The sequence below is a fragment of the Gouania willdenowi genome, chromosome 6 (assembly GCF_900634775.1).
Source record: "Gouania willdenowi chromosome 6, fGouWil2.1, whole genome shotgun sequence".
Classification (NCBI taxonomy): Eukaryota; Metazoa; Chordata; class Actinopteri; order Blenniiformes; family Gobiesocidae; genus Gouania; species Gouania willdenowi.
This window is the reverse complement of record NC_041049.1, coordinates 23,296,411-23,317,439: the sequence shown is the minus strand read 5'-3', so window position 1 is coordinate 23,317,439 and position 21,029 is coordinate 23,296,411. Positions and strand designations below refer to the sequence as shown.

The window sequence follows — 21,029 nt, the reverse complement described above, 5'->3', positions numbered from 1 at the left end:
GCTCTCACAAGACATTAGCAACCTATCACTGAAAAATCCTAATACAACAGTGACACTAAGGGTGCTTTCACACATATAGTCCCATGTGACCATGTGAACAGTATGAGGAAGAGAGACAAGTAAAATAAATGAATGTGGCAGTAATACGGAAGGGAGTGTGGAAATGTGTGTGTGTTTGTTTGTTTGTTTGTGTGCTGACAAAGCAGCTCCGAAAATGGATGGATGGATGGATATTTGTGTGTGTGCTGCCTGATGGAGCGCTGGGTTGTGAGCATGTGTGCGTGCCTGTTGCCGCGACGACAGTTTGTGTGATTGCTGTGTGTTGCTGCTGAGCTGTCACAGCATGGAGTTGCTCCGTTCCTCTGACAAAAATCTTCTCTGCCTTTTTTTTGCTGGCTTCTCCATGATATAAGTTTGAGAAAAGTGAATTTGTAGACAACCGTGTGCAGTCATAATCTAGCATTAGTTTGTATTGGGCTGTCGTAAAGCAGTACGTTTTGCCACCGGTTCGGAGGCAGGAAAGTTTTCTGGCCAGAGACAGCAGGGAGAGATGAAAGACCCCCAATCACCCCATAAACACTTGTATTACCCTCACATTGACTATGAGAAGGATTTATTAAGGTGAAAAAATACTTAGTTCTGCTTTAACTTTTCAATGATACACAATACCTTGAATATTTTTCATCAGTTTGCAGACCTTTAACTGTACACTGTGTGCCACCGGACTCCTTGGGTTGAAAAACCCTGTTTACAAATGTTTTTGCATTGCCATTTAGTTAAGTCATGTATTTTTATATATGCATCTAATGTATATCGCAGACCTTCTCAATGATAAAAAAAAAACAAGTGTTTGAGCAATAAAATAATATATAAAATAATCATTTGCGTCGGGAATAGAGCTCTTCAATTTACCTCTTTTACTGAAAGGTTTTTGGTTTGAACGTTAATTTGAGGAGAGGCAACACTGTCAGTTTGTTCTACTGAATTTTGCATTTGTAATAGAAAACTCGTGTTGAGTTTTTTTTGTGTCCCTCTTTGTCAACAGTCTCACCTGGTGGCCGCCTTCGAGAAGAGCCTGAGTAACATGACGTGTCGCCTGCAGAGCCTCACCATGACCGCTGAACAGAAGGTACAAGGGCTCAGACCTGGGTTTGGAATACACCATCTGTTACCTTCACAAGAAATGGATTACTGAGTGCAAAAAAATAAAAAATAAAGAGCGCTGAATTTGGCAGCAGAGTTTTACAATAGAGTCACGACTGCAGTCAGAGCTGTGAGAGGAAAAGTTCAGGAAACAGCTGAAACATCACTCCTAAGCATGACCAATGATGTTTGATATGCTCAAACTGCACACCTTTTTAATCCCCAGCCAAGTAAAAGGATCATGCCAAACTTCTACACATTGTATGATACGGAGATCAATACAAAAATAGCTCAGTGTATTTTTTTTTTAAATGTTATGATTGATGTCAGTTTTAGCTTTCTCACAAATGTGTGGATTTTCAAGTAGCTAAGATAGAATTCTGTATTTTTCTGTAGGAGATATTGTTGACTATATTTATATTTCTTAAACTGGTATCAGAATATCTTTACTGCCCCACACTGAGATGATGTTTGATTGGCTCATTTATAATCCCACCTTTTCCTTCTCACTAACTCCTCCTTAATTCATAATTAAAGCTGCTATCCTCAATCATTTTTTTCCTTCCATAAATTCATAGTGTATACTTTGTTGATCAATAATTTGAAGATCATTTGCTCGAAAAAAAAAATAATAAAGGGTTGAAATTGCAGCTCGAAAATGAGTTTTTATCACCGCCGTAAACACTGTTTGTTGACATTTTCTTGCAATGCATTGTGGGATGTGGAGACAGCGATATCAGAGGGAATGCGGGGAACAAACTAGAACAAAAATGCTTCATGTGAATCACTGTCCTCAAATCAAAGCATTAATGAGGTAAAAACACTTTCATGCATCCATATATAGGACCACATCCCACAATGCAATGCACCGAAATGTTTATGATGGAGATAAAAACAAATATTTCTTTCATCCGACCCAGCTCAAGGTTATAGCCAGGTTCAACCTGTGAGTCCGGCTCAGTTAAACCGGGATCTAACTGGAACAACCGTTTCATCAAAGCATAAAAACCTTAGTTGCCATGGTGATGAAATCTTCCACAAACCTGCTCCCAACCAGGTTTAAGCAGCAGGCGTGGTTTACCTGCTGAAACTATGTCACCGTCTTAAAAGACTTATTACTCATATACATGTTTAATGTGTACCATACATTTTTATGAGTGTGCAATCAATAATATGCTCATATAACAACACGTGTATACATGTTTGCCATGGCTTGTCCTTTCATTGAAGATCCAGCAATGTTGCCGTTCATTTGAGTCTCCTTTTACCAAAAACTTGAATTGACATTGAATGTGTCCTCTATGTTTTGATATTTGACAATATGCATTAAAATGCTTTACATATAAATACATGGGATTGTAGCCAGGGGGTAATTTCCATCCCCTGTCCCTAATCTGTATATCTGGTTCTCACTGTTTTCTCTTCAGGAGTCAGAATTAGCTGAGTTAAGAGAGACAATCGAGACGCTAAAGACTCAGAACACTGACGCCCAAACAGCAATACAGGTCGCACTCAATGGTCCAGACCATCTTCACAAAGGTGAGAACCTCAATTGTATCAGTCATTGCGCCGTTAGATATTGAAAACCATATGCATGTGGTGCTGTTTGCGAATCAAAAATTAATTTGTAAGTCATGTGCCAATGTATCGATATGATTATGAGTCAAATTTGGTACAATTTACACATCAGAGAAAATGTTTTTGGAGAGTTATTTTTTCATCTCAGCATGTCTCGACATAGAAATATTGGAAAGAATATGTTTTGACATGGACATATCAGATTGCTGTGTTGAATATTGACTAGATTAGCACTTAGTTAATTCAAATGTAATCAGTACATACACAACATTGATAGAGTTTAGCCAGCTCAGTATTCCGTCCCCAATGGAAAATGTCTTCTTCTTCCAGACCTGCGGATTAGACGACAGCACTCATCAGAGAGCATGTCCAGCATCAACAGTGCAGCCAGTCACAGCAGCTTGGGCAGCATGAGCAAGGAGGCCGAGGACAAGAAGAAGAAGAAGAAAAGCTGGGTAGGTGAAAGAAGCATTGACGAAGCTGAAATATAAAGGAAAAAAATTAATAAATAAAATAGGTTATCATCATGTAAAAGGATAATTTGCGATATCTCCAGCATTTTGATGTATCTGAAAACCACTTGACACAGAGTAGATTTACACTAGAAAATCTATCTATCTATCTATCTATCTATCTATCTATCTATCTATCTATCTATCTATCTATCTATCTATCTATCTATCTATCTATCCATCTATCCATCTATCCATCTATCTATCTATCCATCTATCTATCTATCTATCTATCTATCTATCTATCTATCTATACAGCTATAGATAGATAGATGGGGGGGGGGGGTTCAGTGGGTGACTTGGGGTGTGTTCATGTGGATGGTGGCAGAGGGAAAGAAGCTGTTTTTGTGTCTGGAGGTTCTGGTCCTGATGGACCGAAACCTCCTACCAGAAGGGAGAGATTGAAACAGTTTATGACCGGGGTGGGAGGGGTCGGCCACAATCTTTCCTGCACGCCTCAAAATCCTGGAGGCGTACAGGTCCTGGAGGGAGGGCAGATTGCAGCCGATGACCTTCTCTGCAGAGTGGATGATACGCTGCAGTCTGGCCTTGTCCTTGGCCGTAGCTGCAGCGTACCAGATGGTGATGGAGGAGCAGAGGATGGACTGGATGATGGAGCTGTAGAAGTTCACCATCATCTTTGTTGGCAGACTGAACTTCTTCAGCTGCCGCAGGAAATACATCCTCTGCTGAGCTTTTTTGATAAGGGAGCTGATGTTCAGCTCCCACTTGAGGTCCTGAGTGATGATGGTCCCCAGGAAGCAGAAGTACTCTACAGAGCTCACTGTAGAGTCTCCCAGGGTGAGGGGGGTGAGGGGGGCTGGGTTCTTCCTGAAGTCTGCTATCATCTCCACTGTCTTTAAAGCATTGAGCTCCAGGTTGTTCTGGCTGCACCAGGACACCAGCCGGTCTGTCTCCCACCTGTAGTCAGACTCGTCTCCATCAGCGATGAGACTGCAAACTTCAGGAGTTTGACCGACTGGTGAGAGGAGGTGCAGCTGTTGGTGTACAGGGAGAAGAGCAGAGGAGAAAGAACACAGCCCTGAGGAGATCCAGTGCTGATGGTCCGGGGAGCAGAGATGGTTTTTCCCAGCTTCACGTGCTGCTTCCTGTCAGACAGGAAGTCTGTGATCCACCTGCAGGTGGAGTCTGGCACGTTCAGCTGGGAAAGCTTGTCCTGAAGGAGAGCTGGGATTATTGTATTAAAAGCAGAGCTGAAGTCCACAAACAGGATCCTGGCGTAGGAGCCTGGGGAGTCCAGGTGCTGGAGGATGAAGTGGAGAGCCAGGTTTACAGCATCGTCTACGGACCTGTTGGCTCTATAGGCAAACTGCAGGGGGTCCAGGTGGGGGTCGGTGATGTCCTTGATGTGGGAGAGCATGAGGCGTTCAAAGGACTTCATGACCACAGATGTCAGAGTGACGGGTCTGTAGTCATTAAGTCCTGTGATCCTCAGCTTTTTAGGGACAGGAACGATGGTGGAGGCCTTAAAACAGGCTGGTACGGTGCATGTCTCCAGTGAGGTGTTAAAAATGTCTGTGAACACTGGAGACAGCTGATCTATCTATCCATCCATCCATCCATCCATCCATCCATCCATCCATCCATCCATCCATCCATCCATCCATCTATCTATCTATCTATCTATCTATCTATCTATCTATCTATCTATCTATCTATCTATCTATCTATCTATCCATCCATCCATCCATCCATCCATCCATCCATCCATCCATCCATCCATCCATCCATCCATCCATCCATCCATCCATCCATCCATCCATCCATCCATCCATCCATCTATCTATCTATCTATCTATCTCCATAGAAATGAGTGTAGTCATTATAGTTTTTAGACTTCTACTTGGTTGAACCCTCATCTTTTTCTTAAGTTAAGGAGAGAAATGTTTTGCATGCGTTTACAAACTGTGCCCTGCACTCTGTTGTCCAGGTTGGTTATAACAGAAACCATAACCAACAAATCTACTGTATATACACTTCATGTCAGGGTCGACTCAATTATAATTGTAATTGCATAATTGATCATTGATTACAATTATGTCATAATTATAATTGTAATTGTAATGGGGGGGGGAATCAGTCACTGTTGTGATCATAATTGAATTGTATTTGAGTTCAGATAATTGACTTTGTAATTGTAATTGGCATGGAAATTCTATAAACGCTGTCATTAACAATTTGATTAAACCTGAGTAATAAGCTCAGACCAAAAACACGTCTACCAATATTTTCATTGATTAGGAAGACTAACAACGTAACCCAGAGAGAAAAACAAATTGGATGATAGATAATATTTTTTAATGTATTTTGCAGCTGATTTCAGACATGAGTCAGAACTGACCCGTTATCATAAGAGATGCTAACAGAAAGCTAACACAAGAGGAAGGCTACGTTTTATAGGGTTATTTATTAAATGCTCAGTAATTGACAATGTAATTGTAAATGACTTTCAGGAGGAAAAAAATCATTTTAATTGTAATTGGAAAAAATACTGGTCACTATAATCATAATTGAGTTGTAATTGAACATGGATAATTGAAGACGTAATTGTAATTGAACAATGTAATTGACCCCAACCCTGCTTCATGTTGTTGATTATCTTCTGTATTTCTGTGGTGATTTCACTCTCCCACTTTGACTTTGAGCAGACCATTACCACAATGGTTCTGCTCTGCATAAAGCCAGTAGATTTCTTTTTAACATTGTGCTTTGTGAAAGACACGCTGACATGAGTTGGCCTGTATTTCCACAAAGTGGGAGCAGGAGTGAGTGTGAGTTTGAGCATGGCTTAATGTTGGGTGTGCTCTGCATCTTCAGGTGTCTGACTCCATTCCAGCTCAGGTTAGTGCTTTTCCACAGAGTCATCTCTATTGGCGCGTTTTTATTGGCGGTATTGGCTCTACACGGCTCCGCATTCCTCGCAATTGGGACCCAATTCTGTTTTTCCAAAGCGTTTCCGTTGAGCACCAACCTAACATGTGAAATTGCCAGACTCCACGGATTTCACTTTTTTTCAGCCATCTTCACAAAATTGCCAACAAAAATCAAAGGTGGCAAAATGCTTCCTCTGTGCTTGAGTTGATGACTCTACGCTGTGATGATTCTCAAACCCAATCAGTGTCTGATTTGTGCATACGTCACATTTTCAGACCAGGGCTGCTTTTTTTGAAACCTCAGCAAAGGAGATACTAAAAACAAGCAGCACCAGGTACCACGGAGGAGGTACTTTTTCCCAGTGGACACGTGTAAAGACAGAATAGAGCCAAGCCGATACCGCCAGTGGAAAAACGTCATATGTGTGCAGTGGTTCTACTGTTTCCAATCTTGGTTTGTGCAATAATATTGGTTATGCTTTTTTGTCTACTAAAGCATCCTCTTTATTCCCTACTTTGGGATTTGCAGCATGGAAAACGCAACCATTCTTTCTGCTCTCCTCCTGCTTCTGATTGCCTGGTTTTTCGTCATTTTCAGGACCATCTTTAAGCCTCAACGCTCTTCTGTCATCTCTGCTTCATGGCCTTGCCTTTTTTCTTTTTAAACTAAACCAGACAGTCACTTGTCAACCGCATAGTTGAGAGTCATCCTTACAACTTTGACTCTTGTGTTTTTGTTTTGTAGCTGCGCAGTTCCTTTAAGCAGGCGTTCAGCAAGAAGAAGACCAAATCCCAGTCAGCCCATGATGAAATGGAGGAGATGAGTGACTCCCTGCCATCGTCACCCAAACTACAACATGACAACAGGCAGGGCAGTGTAGCCACGTTGCGCTCCTCACCCTCCACCACCGAGTGAGTCCTGATACGCACATCAGTGTCCTTTCTTTTGTTTTATCGAACATCTTTCAAGTTTTCTTTGAAACCTCACCTTCCTTTTCTTTTTCTCCCCTCCAACCACTCTGTTCATCCTCTAATGTTTCCATTCCTGCTGTAGCAAGTGCATTTGTGATAGCAAGTCTTCCCCTATTTGGACATCAAAGAAAAAGCAAAACGGTCATGTGATCTACAAGCACAGATCTCGGTAACGGGGAGTGTGTGTGCAGTGGTTTGTGTCGGTGTGACTTTTTTGCACCAGAGCTCGGAAGTGTAACAAAAAAATCCCTCTGACAGACAAACTGAGACAATATCTATAAAGTGTCAGAGGGAATAATCCAAACATTATTCTGTTCCTTTAAGTTGCCAGTTTTTACTTGCTAAGTCAAAGTGTCTCTGCTGAGAGGCTGTTTAGAAAGCATGTCCTGATCTGCTGCGCTGTGGACAGCCGGCCAATAATCCAAGTTGAAGACATTGAATCTGAAGCATGCAAATGATTCAAATGATAATGTGTGACGATATATTTTTGAAATCTAATTGCATCCAACTGAAGATAAGTTTTTTTTATGTCATTCTATTACATCTAAGTTTGTGCTTTTCAACATTTTTATTGTTTAAATAGTACATTTATATTGGTCAGAATGCTGTTATTATTTATGAATACTTTTTCTATTATTTAGGATTGTTCTGCTCCATACTGCCACCTATTGACATAAAGGAGTATTTATCTATACCCTGCCTGTTTTTAAATACACTCAGGTGCATTCATGAAAATGTTAACACTTTACAATAAGCGTCCCTTGAATAACATTATTATGTTTAATAATGTTATAATAATTACTACCATGTATTAACTAACATTCCAGTGAACGCATTAATAAGCTGTTCATTATTGCTTAGTAATTCAAACATTACTAAGCATTAATACATGTTATATAATGTCATTATCTATCCTTATATAACATTAGTTAACAGTTTAATATAATAATAATAATTATAATGTATTAGCTAATGTACCAGTGAATGCATTAATAAGCAGTTCATTAATGCTTAGTAATGCAAACATTACTAAGCATTAATACATTTTAAATAATGCCATTAGCTATCCTTGTATAACATTAACAGTTTAATAATATTAATATAATAATTTTAATGTATTAACTAACATACCAGTTGATGCATCAATAAGCTGTAAATGAATGTTTAGTAATTCAAACATTATTAAATGTTATGTAATGTAATTAGTTATCCTTATAGATTCATTACTTATTGTATAATAGTAAAAAACTATTGTCCCTCATAATCATTTAGTGTTCATTTGGAGTGCGTATTTCAATATCATCACCAGTTGATGTTAGTTAATACATTATAATGATTATCATAACATTATTAAACTGTTAATTAGTGTTTAATAAAGCCTTAACTAAGGTAAATTAAGGGACCCTTATTGTAAAGTGTTACCATGAAAAGGAACAACAGAGAATATGGTGTATATGTATATCCTTTAATGGGAAATTAATGAACTAAAACATGTACACGAGCTGGCTATATGCACCTATTCATGCTGGTTGCAACACGTCAATAACCAGGAAGAAAGAAGAGGAGAATATGTACACTATGTGACAGATATGGTGTCTCTCATGGCACACTACTGTGCTGATTTAAATGTTCTTATTGATTTTAAACAATTGAATGTTTTATCATGTAAAGCACATTGAGTTGCCTTGAGTATGAAATGCGCTATATAAATAAATTTGCCTTGCCTTGCCTTGCCTAAAAGAAAATAACGTATCATTGGACTTCAGTAAAATAGCAAACTTAAGGGGGGATTTACTAAGATCTCAAATAAAGTACACTCTTAAATAGAAATGAAAAAAATATCAATGTTTTGGAGGCGCTATTTTCTTACCTGCTACTACTATGATTGCAGATCAAATCAGTGTGCAGGCAGACGTGGTTGAGACGGTCCTATATAGATGAGCATTTTGCATGTGTACAGTGTTCAACATGGGTAGTGTAGGACAGCTGAGCGGACAAAAGCACAAAATAAATTTGAAGCTGTTTACTAAGACAAACACTCATTTCTTTATTTGTTTTGTACTACAAAATAAATATAAATGAAAGTGCTGTTACTTGAATGGAGTTAAAACACACTGTTGTTTAACCACCCCAAAATGTCTTATTGCCTTAAAGCATTTTAAAGTTTTGAAGGTTTTAATGTTCCCCATTGCACTTTTCAAACTCACCCAAGACAAGCACATTTATCTTGAGTTGCTGCAGCAACAAAGGAAGCTGTCTGCAGCAATTGTACATGTGCTACATTTCATCACCCAGGAGGTCATATCTGTGTCTGCTGTGGCACTGTGTCGCGACACTCAGACTGTGGCTGCGTACATCTGGAACGTGCTAGGAAGGAAAAATAGAATTAAATATATAGACTGTCTCAAGATTTGTGCCAACCTCAATATGTGTGACACATGCAATAATGCAAAAATGATAGGTAACATAATTGATAATGTTGACAAAAATTTGCGTTGACACGTCGTTTCATCTTTTAAATTCATAATAAAATCAGGCCGGCAGCCGCTTTCTTCTTCATTTTTGCTGCAGTACCATACATGAACTGCTGGGTGCAGTGTCGCTTCACCAATTACATTGTGAAGAGAAGAAGAATTGCACAACAAAAGAGGAACCAACCTAAAGTCTGAAAAATTTAGGACCATTTCACTGAAAACGTATACGACACACCTGAGGTTAGAACTAACATCTGTGACATGAAACTAACAGTAATATGTTAGAATCAAAGCAGCAGAAAACTATTTATATAAAAAAAATCTCAGTAACATTTTAACATGGTTTCATGACTCGAGCACCAAAAATAACTTGTATTTTTAAAAGAACAACTAAGAAATTCATATATATATATATATATATATATATATATATATATATATATATATATATAGTACAGTCACTGTGTTTTTTGGCATTTAAATATTTGTATATTGTGTACATTATATTTATTAAGAATTGTATTTTTTCGATTTGGGAAAACTGTAATGAAAACTTTTGACCACTAGTGGGGGCAATGGTCTCCCTGCCCATCCCCCGCAAACTCCGCTTATGATTGTGTGTAATATGTTGCCCTTAATCACCACTAGTTTTAATCGACAATTTGTGCTCCTTGACTGCAATTACATTCTGCTCATCCTTTTGGAAAATTCACACATCTCTCAGCTGTGATATTTACATTTATTTTCTGAGCTTCTTTTTTCCCATCACTGGAAGCAATTATCTGCACCAAATGTCCCACCTTACCTTTCACCCATCAGACACCTGCAGCACCTCCAGTCTTTCTCAGAAACCTCATTTTCCTTGTACTCCTCACATATTGTGTACATGTTTGTGTGTTGGGTATAATCCTAAATGGGACCCCCTCCTCCTCCTCCTCTTGGTTACAGGCTGTGTGAGTGCACTGAGGCTGAAGCTGAAATTATCCTCCAGCTAAAGAACGAGCTGAGGGAAAAAGAGCTGAAGTTGACAGACATACGCCTGGAGGCGCTTAGCTCCGCCCACCACCTGGACCAGATTCGAGAGGCCATGAACCGAATGCAGGTGAAGCAGAAAACTCCTCCATCTGAGGAGGATCTCGAGTGTACTAAATGACGTACTCCAGTTCTTGTTTCACTTTGAAAATATTATTGAAAACATTGAAACATAATAATTATTGAATTAGAAGAGTTTATAAATGGAAAAAGAAATAGCTTATTATTCTACATCTACATGAGGTAAATGGGCCAAAATGTCTTTTGTACGGTAGTTTGATGAAAAGGCAGAGAGACCCAACAACTAGAGAAATAGATATAAGAATAGCCTGATTAATCTTTAGCTTCTTCTAAAGCATTGTAGCGAGTTGAGATTCTTCTAAGATTATACATCCATTATCTTCAACCACTGTCTGTTGACTCATGTTTAGTGGTTTTGTGGAGAGCAGTTCTCCAGAACCTGACCTTTGAGTAAAAAAATAAGGCAGTTAACATGTCAATCATTTTTCCATGTACTGAGCAGGTCAATTGTAATTGCGTAATTGATCATCAATTACAATTATGGCATAATTATGATTTTAATTGTTTTTTTTTAAAAACTGTTGCTGTCATAATCATAATTAAATTGTAATTGAGTTTAGATAATTTACACAGACACAAAAAAGGTTAACTTTTATTAGGTTATTTATTTCATGCTCAGCAATTGTGATTAATTGTCCTTGAACTTTATTAATTGAGAACATAATTGTAATTTACTTTCTGAGGATAAAAAATAATGGTGATTTCATTGTAATTGGAAAATATGCTGGTCACTGTAATTGTAATTGAATCGTAATGGAAGATGATAAACTGAAAACGTAATTGTAGCTGAAAAATATAATTGACAGCAAACCTGGTACTGAGGAACAAGGCCATTGGTCTTAATGACAATTGATGAAATATTGAAAGCGTTTACAATGGTAGATAAGAAGAATGTTGTTGACATTTGTCAGAACCCATTTTTGACGACTGATATGTCAGTGACATTCTTTGTTTCCTCATGTTAAAATAATATCTGGGTTTTATTGGGGAATGAATGGCGGATAAGAAGAATGGTGGAGAGGACCAAATCTAAAGTATGAACTGGAGACCAAGTGGACTTTTTAACAAATTAAAATGGTTGAAAGTGACTCAGCTGCAAGAATTGAGAGAAAGTTAATTATCAATTACTTAAAGCCCCAAAATTTCTTTAAAAAAACCCCAAAACAAAACTGACTGATTTGTCTCTCTGGGAAGGAAAGCCCTAAGAGATAATGACATGTTTTATTTCTGTCTTTTATAGTCTGTTATAAGCCTCATGTTAACTGCTGAGTTATTGACAGAGCTGATACATAAAACATTTCCTGCTATTGGTTGTCACTTTTAAATACTACTGAAATAAATATACTAAAATGTGCTATAGTGATTGGAACATGGCTGCAGGCATTGCTTTGCAAACATTCAACTCCTCTTTGACTCATAAAAGCAAACATGTTTTTCTTGCAGAGGGAACTGTAGAAGAGTGCCTGTGCTTTGATAGTCTCGCTCCACATTTCTTAATGCTACTCAACAATAATGGAAAAACGTATATATATTTCTATTTACATCCGTACTTTCATCCACGTCTCTGAGGAAGCAGATAAAGAAAGTGTTACCTGGAAATGTCAACAAAAGTTACCTGGAAATGTCAACATCCTCCTTCAAGTATTTGGAAGTCTGTAAAACCGTGGAAAGCAGATATGAGAAACCTAAACAGGACTTAATTCTATTCCCCAAACAGTCTCTGAACCAGCTCAAAAATATGCACCCATTTACACGTCATTGTGTAAGTCAAAATTGATGAACTTCAAGCAATGAAGAAATCTACTCATAAAGACTGGAAAACAAATGTGTATTCTTGTTGCAATCAGACAATTCAAAACTAGAGTTCAGAGAATATAACTTGGAAGAATATCTCATTTCACCATGAAGGTTATGGTGAAGGAGTGAAAGCCAGATTGCCTTTCAGATATTAGAATCTTTAAAGATTTGAGACAAAAAGACCTTTATAGATCAGAAGGCTGCGTTTCCATAGACTTCAGAATCTACACAAATGCATGACGGTGGCCATCTGCACCTATTACAGGTCCTGTTTGATGTCACTGTCATTTTATTCTACATTTGCAGAACGAGATTGAGATGCTGAAAGCAGAAAACGATCGTCTGAAATCCAGCGGTAACGCCACGCCCACAGCCACGCCAGTCAAGACAGCACGGCCTCCATCAGAGACCTCCAGTACCTCCTCGTCTTCATCCCGTCAGTCTTTGGGATTGTCTCTAAACAACCTCAACATCAACGACACCATCATGTCAGGTCAGAGCAGACTGATAGACACTGAGGCCATGTACTACAAAGCCGGATTTCCTCTTATCTCGCTAACTTCCGGGATTTACTCTGTGTGTGCTGTCCTACGAAGCTGGATAATTTTTTACCTGGTTAAATTACCATAGTAACTTAGGCTGAACAGCTAACCTGGTCAGGACCAGTTTTTTTTCTGGCTAGGATCTGAGCGGGTACTTAAGTCCCGCCTCCTGACCAATATGATCTCTCAGAAAATGACCTGCCCAACAAAAAATGGATCGTTGCGTGAACTCGGCGCTGTGTGGATCTGATGTGACGCTGACAAGAGAAATAATATTTATCCTTTAATTTACTCAATGACGTCCTATAGGAAACATAGATTAGTATCTAATGGACTGACCTACGTACATTATTCAGCTGATAAAGCCTGCGTGCATCGGGCGCTTTCAGACCAATAAATTAATTAATTAATTCATTCATGTATTCTGTGGTGACGCAGAGAGCCTCAGTCCTGTAAGATAATGTAAAATACAAATATTGTCCAACTTATGATGTAGGCTCAGCCGCATGAATGCAGCATCTGGCCACAGACAAGGTAAAAGTCAAAGTAAAACTCATCAGAGTGTCTGTTTATTGTTAGTTTATAATCTCACTAATTTAAGTATTAACAGTCATCAATTCCTGCATTTATCCCTTGCTGCTTTTACTGCCGCAACAGTGTTATTTTTGGTGTGAATTATAAATTTTAATTATTTTTTAATAATTATTCCTCAATTGTGACATAAATTGCTCTTCACAGTTTCTCCGTGATTGTGATTGGTCTGACCCTGCAATCTCCTCCTCTGTCACAAAGAGCGCACACGTAGCCAGGCTGAAATCACCCCGCTTTACTTAGCGAGTTGATATCGTCCTTCGTAGGGCAGCTTCCTTTCTCACGAAGAATGTTTGGTTAGGTGAAGCCCTCTAACGATGATAAATCCAGGATATAATTATCTAGCTTCGTAGTACAGGCCTTGAATGTTCTCCACCTAAACAAAAGGATTAAATAGCCTGGCAGGGGTCATTGAAGTGTTTTTAATCATTTTGGAAGACATTTGCCAATTAGCTTTTACACTATGAACACAAACATATGGGGTTGTAAAACTGATTATTTTCTATTGTAAGTACAAATTCTGTCCCTGAATGGAGTTTTACATAGTATACAAACATTTTAAAAAGTATTAATAGGACTGGACAACTGAGCAGGAACATTTGACCTAAACATGAACATCCCAAACATCTTCCTAGGACTGCTGGATTGGACAAGGAGGAGAGTTAGTCCTTTCCACTCATCCTGTAATCAACAGAGAAGGCGCTGAGGATTAAAGCTTTCATTAATACATGACGGATAAAGCCAATAGCAGTTAGGCGTGGCCAACGGGCTGTTATCGCCCCGACACAGAGAGCCTCGGCTGAAGGAACGCAGCAGGAATACAAACTGCTCCTCTGTAAAACAAACACTTAGCAAAAGAGATGAGTTTGGGCTTCACTGCTGGAAGATGAGGGTTAACAGACCTCTAAACCTACAGCAATCTATCTGATAGATAGTCTTGAGATCAGGAATTTAGTCATTTAATCGCAAATGCATTCCTTTGCAAATATTTAAATGGAAGAGCCTCAATGGAAATGTAAATAATAGACAAGTTGAATAGAAACTTTATCACAGTCAAAACCCAAGGAGTCTTTTTAAACAATATTGAGTATTTTTTGTGGTACTGACTTGGTTTAATGAGATTTTAAAAAGGTTTTATCTAATTGACCTGGGAGCACTGATTTTCAGTTCAGTGTTTATATTTTGTAAACTTGTGCTTTTTTTTCCTCAAATTGATCCAATTTGTTGTCTAAGTAGCCGGTTTTACTGAAAAAACCCCAGAAATTCCACCCAAAATCTTATTTTTTATTTTTTTAAATCTTCTCTGCCCTGCAGCTTTGCATACATTACATTCTGTACAATCATCTGATATTGTTTAACATCAGAACTTTGAAATGCTTCAAGCACTAAAGAAAAGGATGAGCATCTCTGTTCTAACAGAGAGTTTGGTTACAGACATTTTGTTGGACGAAGGATTTGAGGGAAATCTGCGCAAAGAAGGACGAAGCGTGCGGATAGTAGTGCGGATCAGCAGCGGGCCGAAGACCACCAAGGTTTGTAGATGATGATGATGATCATGTTGATGAAGATGATGATTTGTCTTTCACACATTTCTTTTGACTGCACCTCAGTGCTCACAAACACAGGAGTACCTGGTTGGGTCAATCGGTGTGAGCGGGAAAACCAAGTGGGACGTCCTAGATGGGGTCATCCGCCGCCTCTTTAAGGTAAGCAGTGCACATTCAGGCTTTTACAATATTTGAGCAGTTTTCCACGACTGACGATGTTAAGCATGCCACACACACAGCAGATTTAGTCAGGAAGTGAGCTTCAGCCCTTTTCACTCCCAGGTCCTGAACCAGGTTGATAGATGGGACTGTTTAGGATTTATTTCAGCTGTGATTTCTATCAGCAGTTTTCTGGTCCTGCTCTTGTTTTTATGCAATCTGTGGTTGTTTTAGCTCGTTAAGAGCCTGCTCACTTCAGCATCATTCAACAATCAATGTTAGAAATTGTACCATTAGAGACTTTAATCAAAAAAAAAAAAAAAAAAATACGCAGCTTTTGTGAAGGCTTTGTGAATGTTTTGATACCTAGCGCTACCAACGGCAGCCATCAACACACACGGAAAGGGATCAAAAGAAACGAGGAGCACCAGTTTGCCGAGTACGAATGTGGTGTGTGAGTGTTGGTGGTGGTCAGAGGGACGGATGGCGTACAATGGCATTTTTGCTTCTGGATGGTAAATGGACTTGATTTATATGGCGCTTTATCACCACACTGAAGCAGTCTCAAAGCGCTTTACATATCAGCTCATTCACCCAATCACTCTCACACTCACACACCAGTGGGACAGGACTGCCATGCAAGGCGCTAGTCGACCACTGGGAGCAACTTAGGGTTCAGTGTCTTGCCCAAGGACACTTCGACACATAGTCAGATACTGGGATCGAACCCCCAACCTCTCGATCAGAAGACGACCCACTACCCACTACCACCTGAGCCATGGTCGCTTCTGTCAGTCTTCCCCTCCAGGGTAGCTGTAGCTACAATAGTTGCTTAGCACCATCGTGTGTGGAGTGAAAAAATAATGCACATCAATGTAAAGTGCTTTAAGTGTCTATAAAAAAGCGCTAAATAAAATCCAATGCGTTATTATTATTAGTAGTAGTAGTAACACAACCTCTGGTTCCTTAAAGCAGATGTTCACTCTGTTTGTTTTAATCTTTACATTTTGTTTTGATTCATTTACAGTGTGTTTTCATTACATTTATTTTCACCAGTGCACCAGTCGTCATGTGATTTTATACGTTGCTTCTATTGGTCAGCAACGGATTGATCCTACACTTCTGCAAACAGGCAGGATCAGTTCGGGACCATCCAGGATTTTTTTAATGAAACAAACTCATATCCAAAATATACAAATCAAACTTCTTTAATGAGGCAGTGTATTAGGAATAAAGATAAAATTATTTTGACTGCGTAAATAATCAACCATTCTAGCCATTTATTTTTTTGTAAGTCTAAATGTGCAAATATTTCACTGTATTATTAATACATTAATGTACTATCTTCAAACCAGCAATAGGTATTTTCTACTGCAGTATTTTTCAAATGGGGGTACGGCACTACTGGGGGTACTTGAGTGAGATAGAGAGTGGAAAATTAACAAATGAAAGCATTAAAAAATGGGGTTTTATAATAGTTTCAAATAATAATCATAATAATGATGAATGAAATGATTTTGATTAGAACATGAACTGAAAATACAAAATTCAGTCATGGTGGGACATGACGGATAAAAACTATGGAAATAAATCTATTCAGAGGCACTAAATACATTTCCTGTGTTTTAAAACTCATTCATTCCATCATTATGCTCTATAGTTGTTTTTTCAAAGTATTCTGAGCAAAATGTTGTAGTCGGACAAAGGGGGTACTTGGATTCAGATATAAGAGAAAGGGGGGACTTGAGCCAAAAAAGTTTGAGCACCACTTTTCTACTGCTTACACTTTTGTGGAGGGCCTACATGTTTTCCCATTAGTGTGTTTGTGTTGTTCATTCTTCACTGTCCTTCCAACAGGAGTATGTGTTTCGGGTGGATCCTCTGACTTGCCTGGGACTAAGCTCGGACAGCATTATCTGCTACAGAATGGGCGAGGTGAAGCGTTCCCACTCCTCTGAAGTGCCTGAGCTGCTGCCATGTGGCTACCTGGTGGGCGACAACAATGTCATTACAGTCAGCCTTAAAGGTACTAAGAATTTTAAATATTCAACCTAGAAATGTAGAATTATGTGGTACTTTAAAAGGAAAACTTTCCACTAAGAAAATGGATTCATCCAATCCTTCATTACAGGTGTGAAGGACTGCAGCATCGACAGCCTCGTGTTCGACACGCTCATCCCCAAACCCATCATCCAGAGATATCTCAACCTGTTGATGGAGCATCGTCGGATCATCCTCTCAGGGCCCAGTGGCACCGGGAAGTCCTTCCTAGCAGCCAAACTGGCTGAGTACATCATTTCCCAGACGGGACAGGAAGTGACTGAGCATAATGTGGCCAGCTTCAATGTGGATCAGAACTCCAGCAAGGTATGTCCGATTGGGACCTACTGTATATGCTCATAGATGCTCCAAAAATGTACCGGTACACGGCATCTTTAAAGAGTAACTAAACCTTGAGGTTTTAGCTGACATGGGTCATGGCTTGAAATTCAAAAAGTGCCTTGATTATGGGTGGGGCTTCTGGAACAGTAAATACACACCCAGTCACTCTTTAACAGCAGTTATTAGCTGGGTTTCCAAAATAAAAGCAATGTTTTTAAATCCCTGTGGAGCTCAGAGGAGTGCAGAGTCTGGACTCGCTGAGCTAAAGATATATTCATTTAGGAAAGCTTTTAAGTGTTAAATCTTGTGTAATTTTATTGTGTTTTTAAATATAGCACTTTGAGATTCCTTGGAATGAAAAGTGCATTATAAATTACATTTATTATTATTATTATTATTATTATTATTATTATTATTAATAAATGTCAACAAAATGTACTTGCGTTTCCATTAAAGGTGGTTTTGGGCAGGGGCCTCGAGTCGTAACGCCTGTGAAATCTCATCCCGCGAGACTTTTCTGCAGGAAGATGGACGCTCAGAACCTCCTTATAACACTGTGTATTTCTGTGGCAGTAATAATTTTAAAGTGTAATGCTAAGAAATGTCTCGTCTTCTGTTTACACGTACCGCGGCATGTTTTCTCTGAGAGGAGTGGTCACGTGACCAGGTACGTCACGTTCAGTGTTTCCAGAGCGCTTTTGTGACACATTTCAATATTGAAACATCTGAAATTCCTCCTCACGAAAGCGTAAAAACCTTTTAGCGATATTTGTTATATTTTTTTAATTCTGGTGTTTCCATTACATATTTATTGCGCTATTTAGATTTTGCGCATTTCCAAGGGTAATGGAAACCCAGCTACTGTCTCTAGTGGTTATAGTGCTTTGTCAATGTTCAAAAGTGAAATGTAAACTATTCATGACTTAATTGTACATGAACTGTACCTTTTCCTCCGATGCTCATATTTATGGCCGCAAAATTTCGAAAGTGAGATACTGATGAGCAGGAAGCAGGCAGTTCAGACGGAGGGGCGGGGCCAACAGTGCTGGTCCGTGACGTTTTCGAGCCACCAAAACTCAGAGGTATATAGTAACGAAGTAAATGTACTTCTTTACTATACACCAGTGGTTCCCAACCAGTGGTACGTGTACCCCTAGGGTACTTGAACACATTGTAGGGGGTACTTGGAAACATTGATGAATCTATTTCCAACATGCTGAGTCATTTTTAAGCCTATTTCAGACACTGTACATACTCATCCAACTACTTTTTCACCCGTTGACGATCAACGGCATTAATGGAATAAACAATATTGTGGCCTTAATATCCTACTAAATTGTTACTAACATGTTATGCACATTACTAAAAAGTGAGGTAAATATATTCTCTGGTATACAATAATTGTAATGCACAAAATTGATATTTAGTGTGTGTTAAAATGTACGGGTTGACATTTTCAAGCTATTAACAAGATGTAAATAAAACAAGAAAGGTTACTAAACTGGAGTGACGAAGGGGTTCTCCTAATCAGAAGAGAGGCCTCGGGGGGGACAAAAAAGTTTGGGAAACACTGCTATACTCAATGATTTGCACTTTACTTGAGATTTGAGTTGTGTTTTTCTGTTTGTTTTAACATACCAAGTATTTTTCATTGACCTAAAAGTGAAATAAAGAGAACAAGGGGAGAACATTTATGGCTGTTTTGCTTCTTTTTATGCACACTTTACTTTTACCTGTACTTGTACTATTGATACTTGAGTGGTTTTTTTTTTTTACATACTGTACATACATTTAATGTGAACTGTTTTAAGACTTTTCCTCAAGTGACTTTCACTTTTACCAAAGTCATTTTCAGTTATATGTACTTTTACTTACCCAGTAGTTGATTTTTTTCAGGTACTTTATACACCTCTGCAAAAATGTCACAGGCTTCTATCTCAGCCAATAGCTGATTATAATAAACCCTGTTACAACCCTGTCACTTTTACATTTTTTTACAAGAAAATTAGCCACATTTTAATACTATGATTCTTGTCCAACTCTTGACATTTAGGCCAATCAACAACACTACTTCATACCCAAATATATTTGCTTTTAGCATGGTTTTGGACTTTAGTTACTCTTTAATCTATTTTCCCACTTTGTGTACAGAGGTGATCCTCTTTGACTTTTCGTTCACAGTCTTCATTGATGCTGAGACGTCTTAAAAGTGGCTTTGTAGGACAAATTAAACTGAAGTTTGTATTTCTCTCCTAAAAGTTCCATTTGTTGTGTTCATAAGAAATTAACCTATGAAGGTGAAACAGGATGGTGAAAAAATGTGAATGTGCTCTACTACCTCTCTAATGGCAAATGCTGTCCATTAAATATAAATACAGTGTTTTTCAACTGCTGTGCCGCAGCACGTGACTATGATATTAAACTAATATCTGAATTGTGGTTTTTTTTACAGAGTAAAAGTTTTGCAAAAAGTAAAAGGAAGATTTCCTTTCTGACTGCTTTGAAATCCAGTATGAAGCATGAACGTATAGAAGTGTAACTGTCCCTTTCATTTAACACAGGACCTGCACCAGTACCTGTCCAAGCTGGCAGAGCGCTGTAACTCTGAGGACACGGACACAAAGCTTCCCACTGTGGTCATCCTGGACAACCTGCACCACATCAGCTCCCTCAGTGACATATTCAATGGCTTCCTGCACTGCAAGTACCACAAATGGTGAGTCACACTGTCTCTCCTCTTTGAAGCTCAAATACCGTGATGGGACTAGTTTAGCGGCCAGTCACAGTCAGGTAGAGGTGTCTCATGCTTTTCCACAGCCTGGAATCAAATGATCTGGGAATGTTCAATTGAGCTTTAAATTCAGATTACCTTCCAGCTGAGAAGGAACAACTTTTCCTACTTAAAGGTTGAAGTTGGCACCATAAGAATAGCTACTCCAACAAAAATGTGCAACACATTTAGTTCATCATTTACAAAATAATCATAAACATGTCAGTGGAAATTAGAAGTGAATCTTTTCAAAAGCCGATCCCTGAAAAAAGTCACCATGTGTGAGGAACACAGGTGTGTTTATGTAGAATAGAACTCGGTAGTAAAGGATGATTCCAGGAAAAAGGATGAGATTCCAAACCACTGATCTAATGGTATGGCTTAATATACTGACTTTAAAACTGTGTTTAATTCTATGTGCTGTTTTTCATCCCTTCACAGCCCCTATGTCATCGGGACAATGAATCAGGGTGTCTCCTCATCTCCTAACCTTGAGCTGCATCACAACTTCAGGTTTGACATTTTTTTCTCAATTTATGTGTTATTGTCGGCCCA

General features: G+C 38.7%; 1 protein-coding gene across 11 annotated transcripts in view; it reads left to right on the top strand.

Annotated features, from left to right (window-relative positions):
• nav3 (neuron navigator 3) overlaps positions 1 to 21,029 on the top strand; it is a 332,783-nt gene that overhangs the window by 297,943 nt on the left and 13,811 nt on the right. For 6 of the 11 annotated variants that reach the window (XM_028448748.1, XM_028448752.1, XM_028448751.1 and 3 more), the window contains 14 exons: positions 1,046 to 1,129; positions 2,571 to 2,682; positions 3,052 to 3,176; positions 6,072 to 6,095; positions 6,873 to 7,039; positions 7,182 to 7,268; positions 10,522 to 10,675; positions 12,790 to 12,976; positions 15,051 to 15,148; positions 15,227 to 15,322; positions 17,180 to 17,348; positions 17,454 to 17,689; positions 20,266 to 20,420; positions 20,916 to 20,987. In XM_028448748.1, the coding sequence (XP_028304549.1) occupies positions 1,046 to 1,129; positions 2,571 to 2,682; positions 3,052 to 3,176; positions 6,072 to 6,095; positions 6,873 to 7,039; positions 7,182 to 7,268; positions 10,522 to 10,675; positions 12,790 to 12,976; positions 15,051 to 15,148; positions 15,227 to 15,322; positions 17,180 to 17,348; positions 17,454 to 17,689; positions 20,266 to 20,420; positions 20,916 to 20,987 (1,766 nt within the window). The remainder of the gene's footprint in view (positions 1 to 1,045; positions 1,130 to 2,570; positions 2,683 to 3,051; positions 3,177 to 6,071; positions 6,096 to 6,872; positions 7,040 to 7,181; positions 7,269 to 10,521; positions 10,676 to 12,789; positions 12,977 to 15,050; positions 15,149 to 15,226; positions 15,323 to 17,179; positions 17,349 to 17,453; positions 17,690 to 20,265; positions 20,421 to 20,915; positions 20,988 to 21,029) is intronic. The other 5 variants (XM_028448750.1, XM_028448749.1, XM_028448745.1 and 2 more) reach the window with 3 other exon arrangements.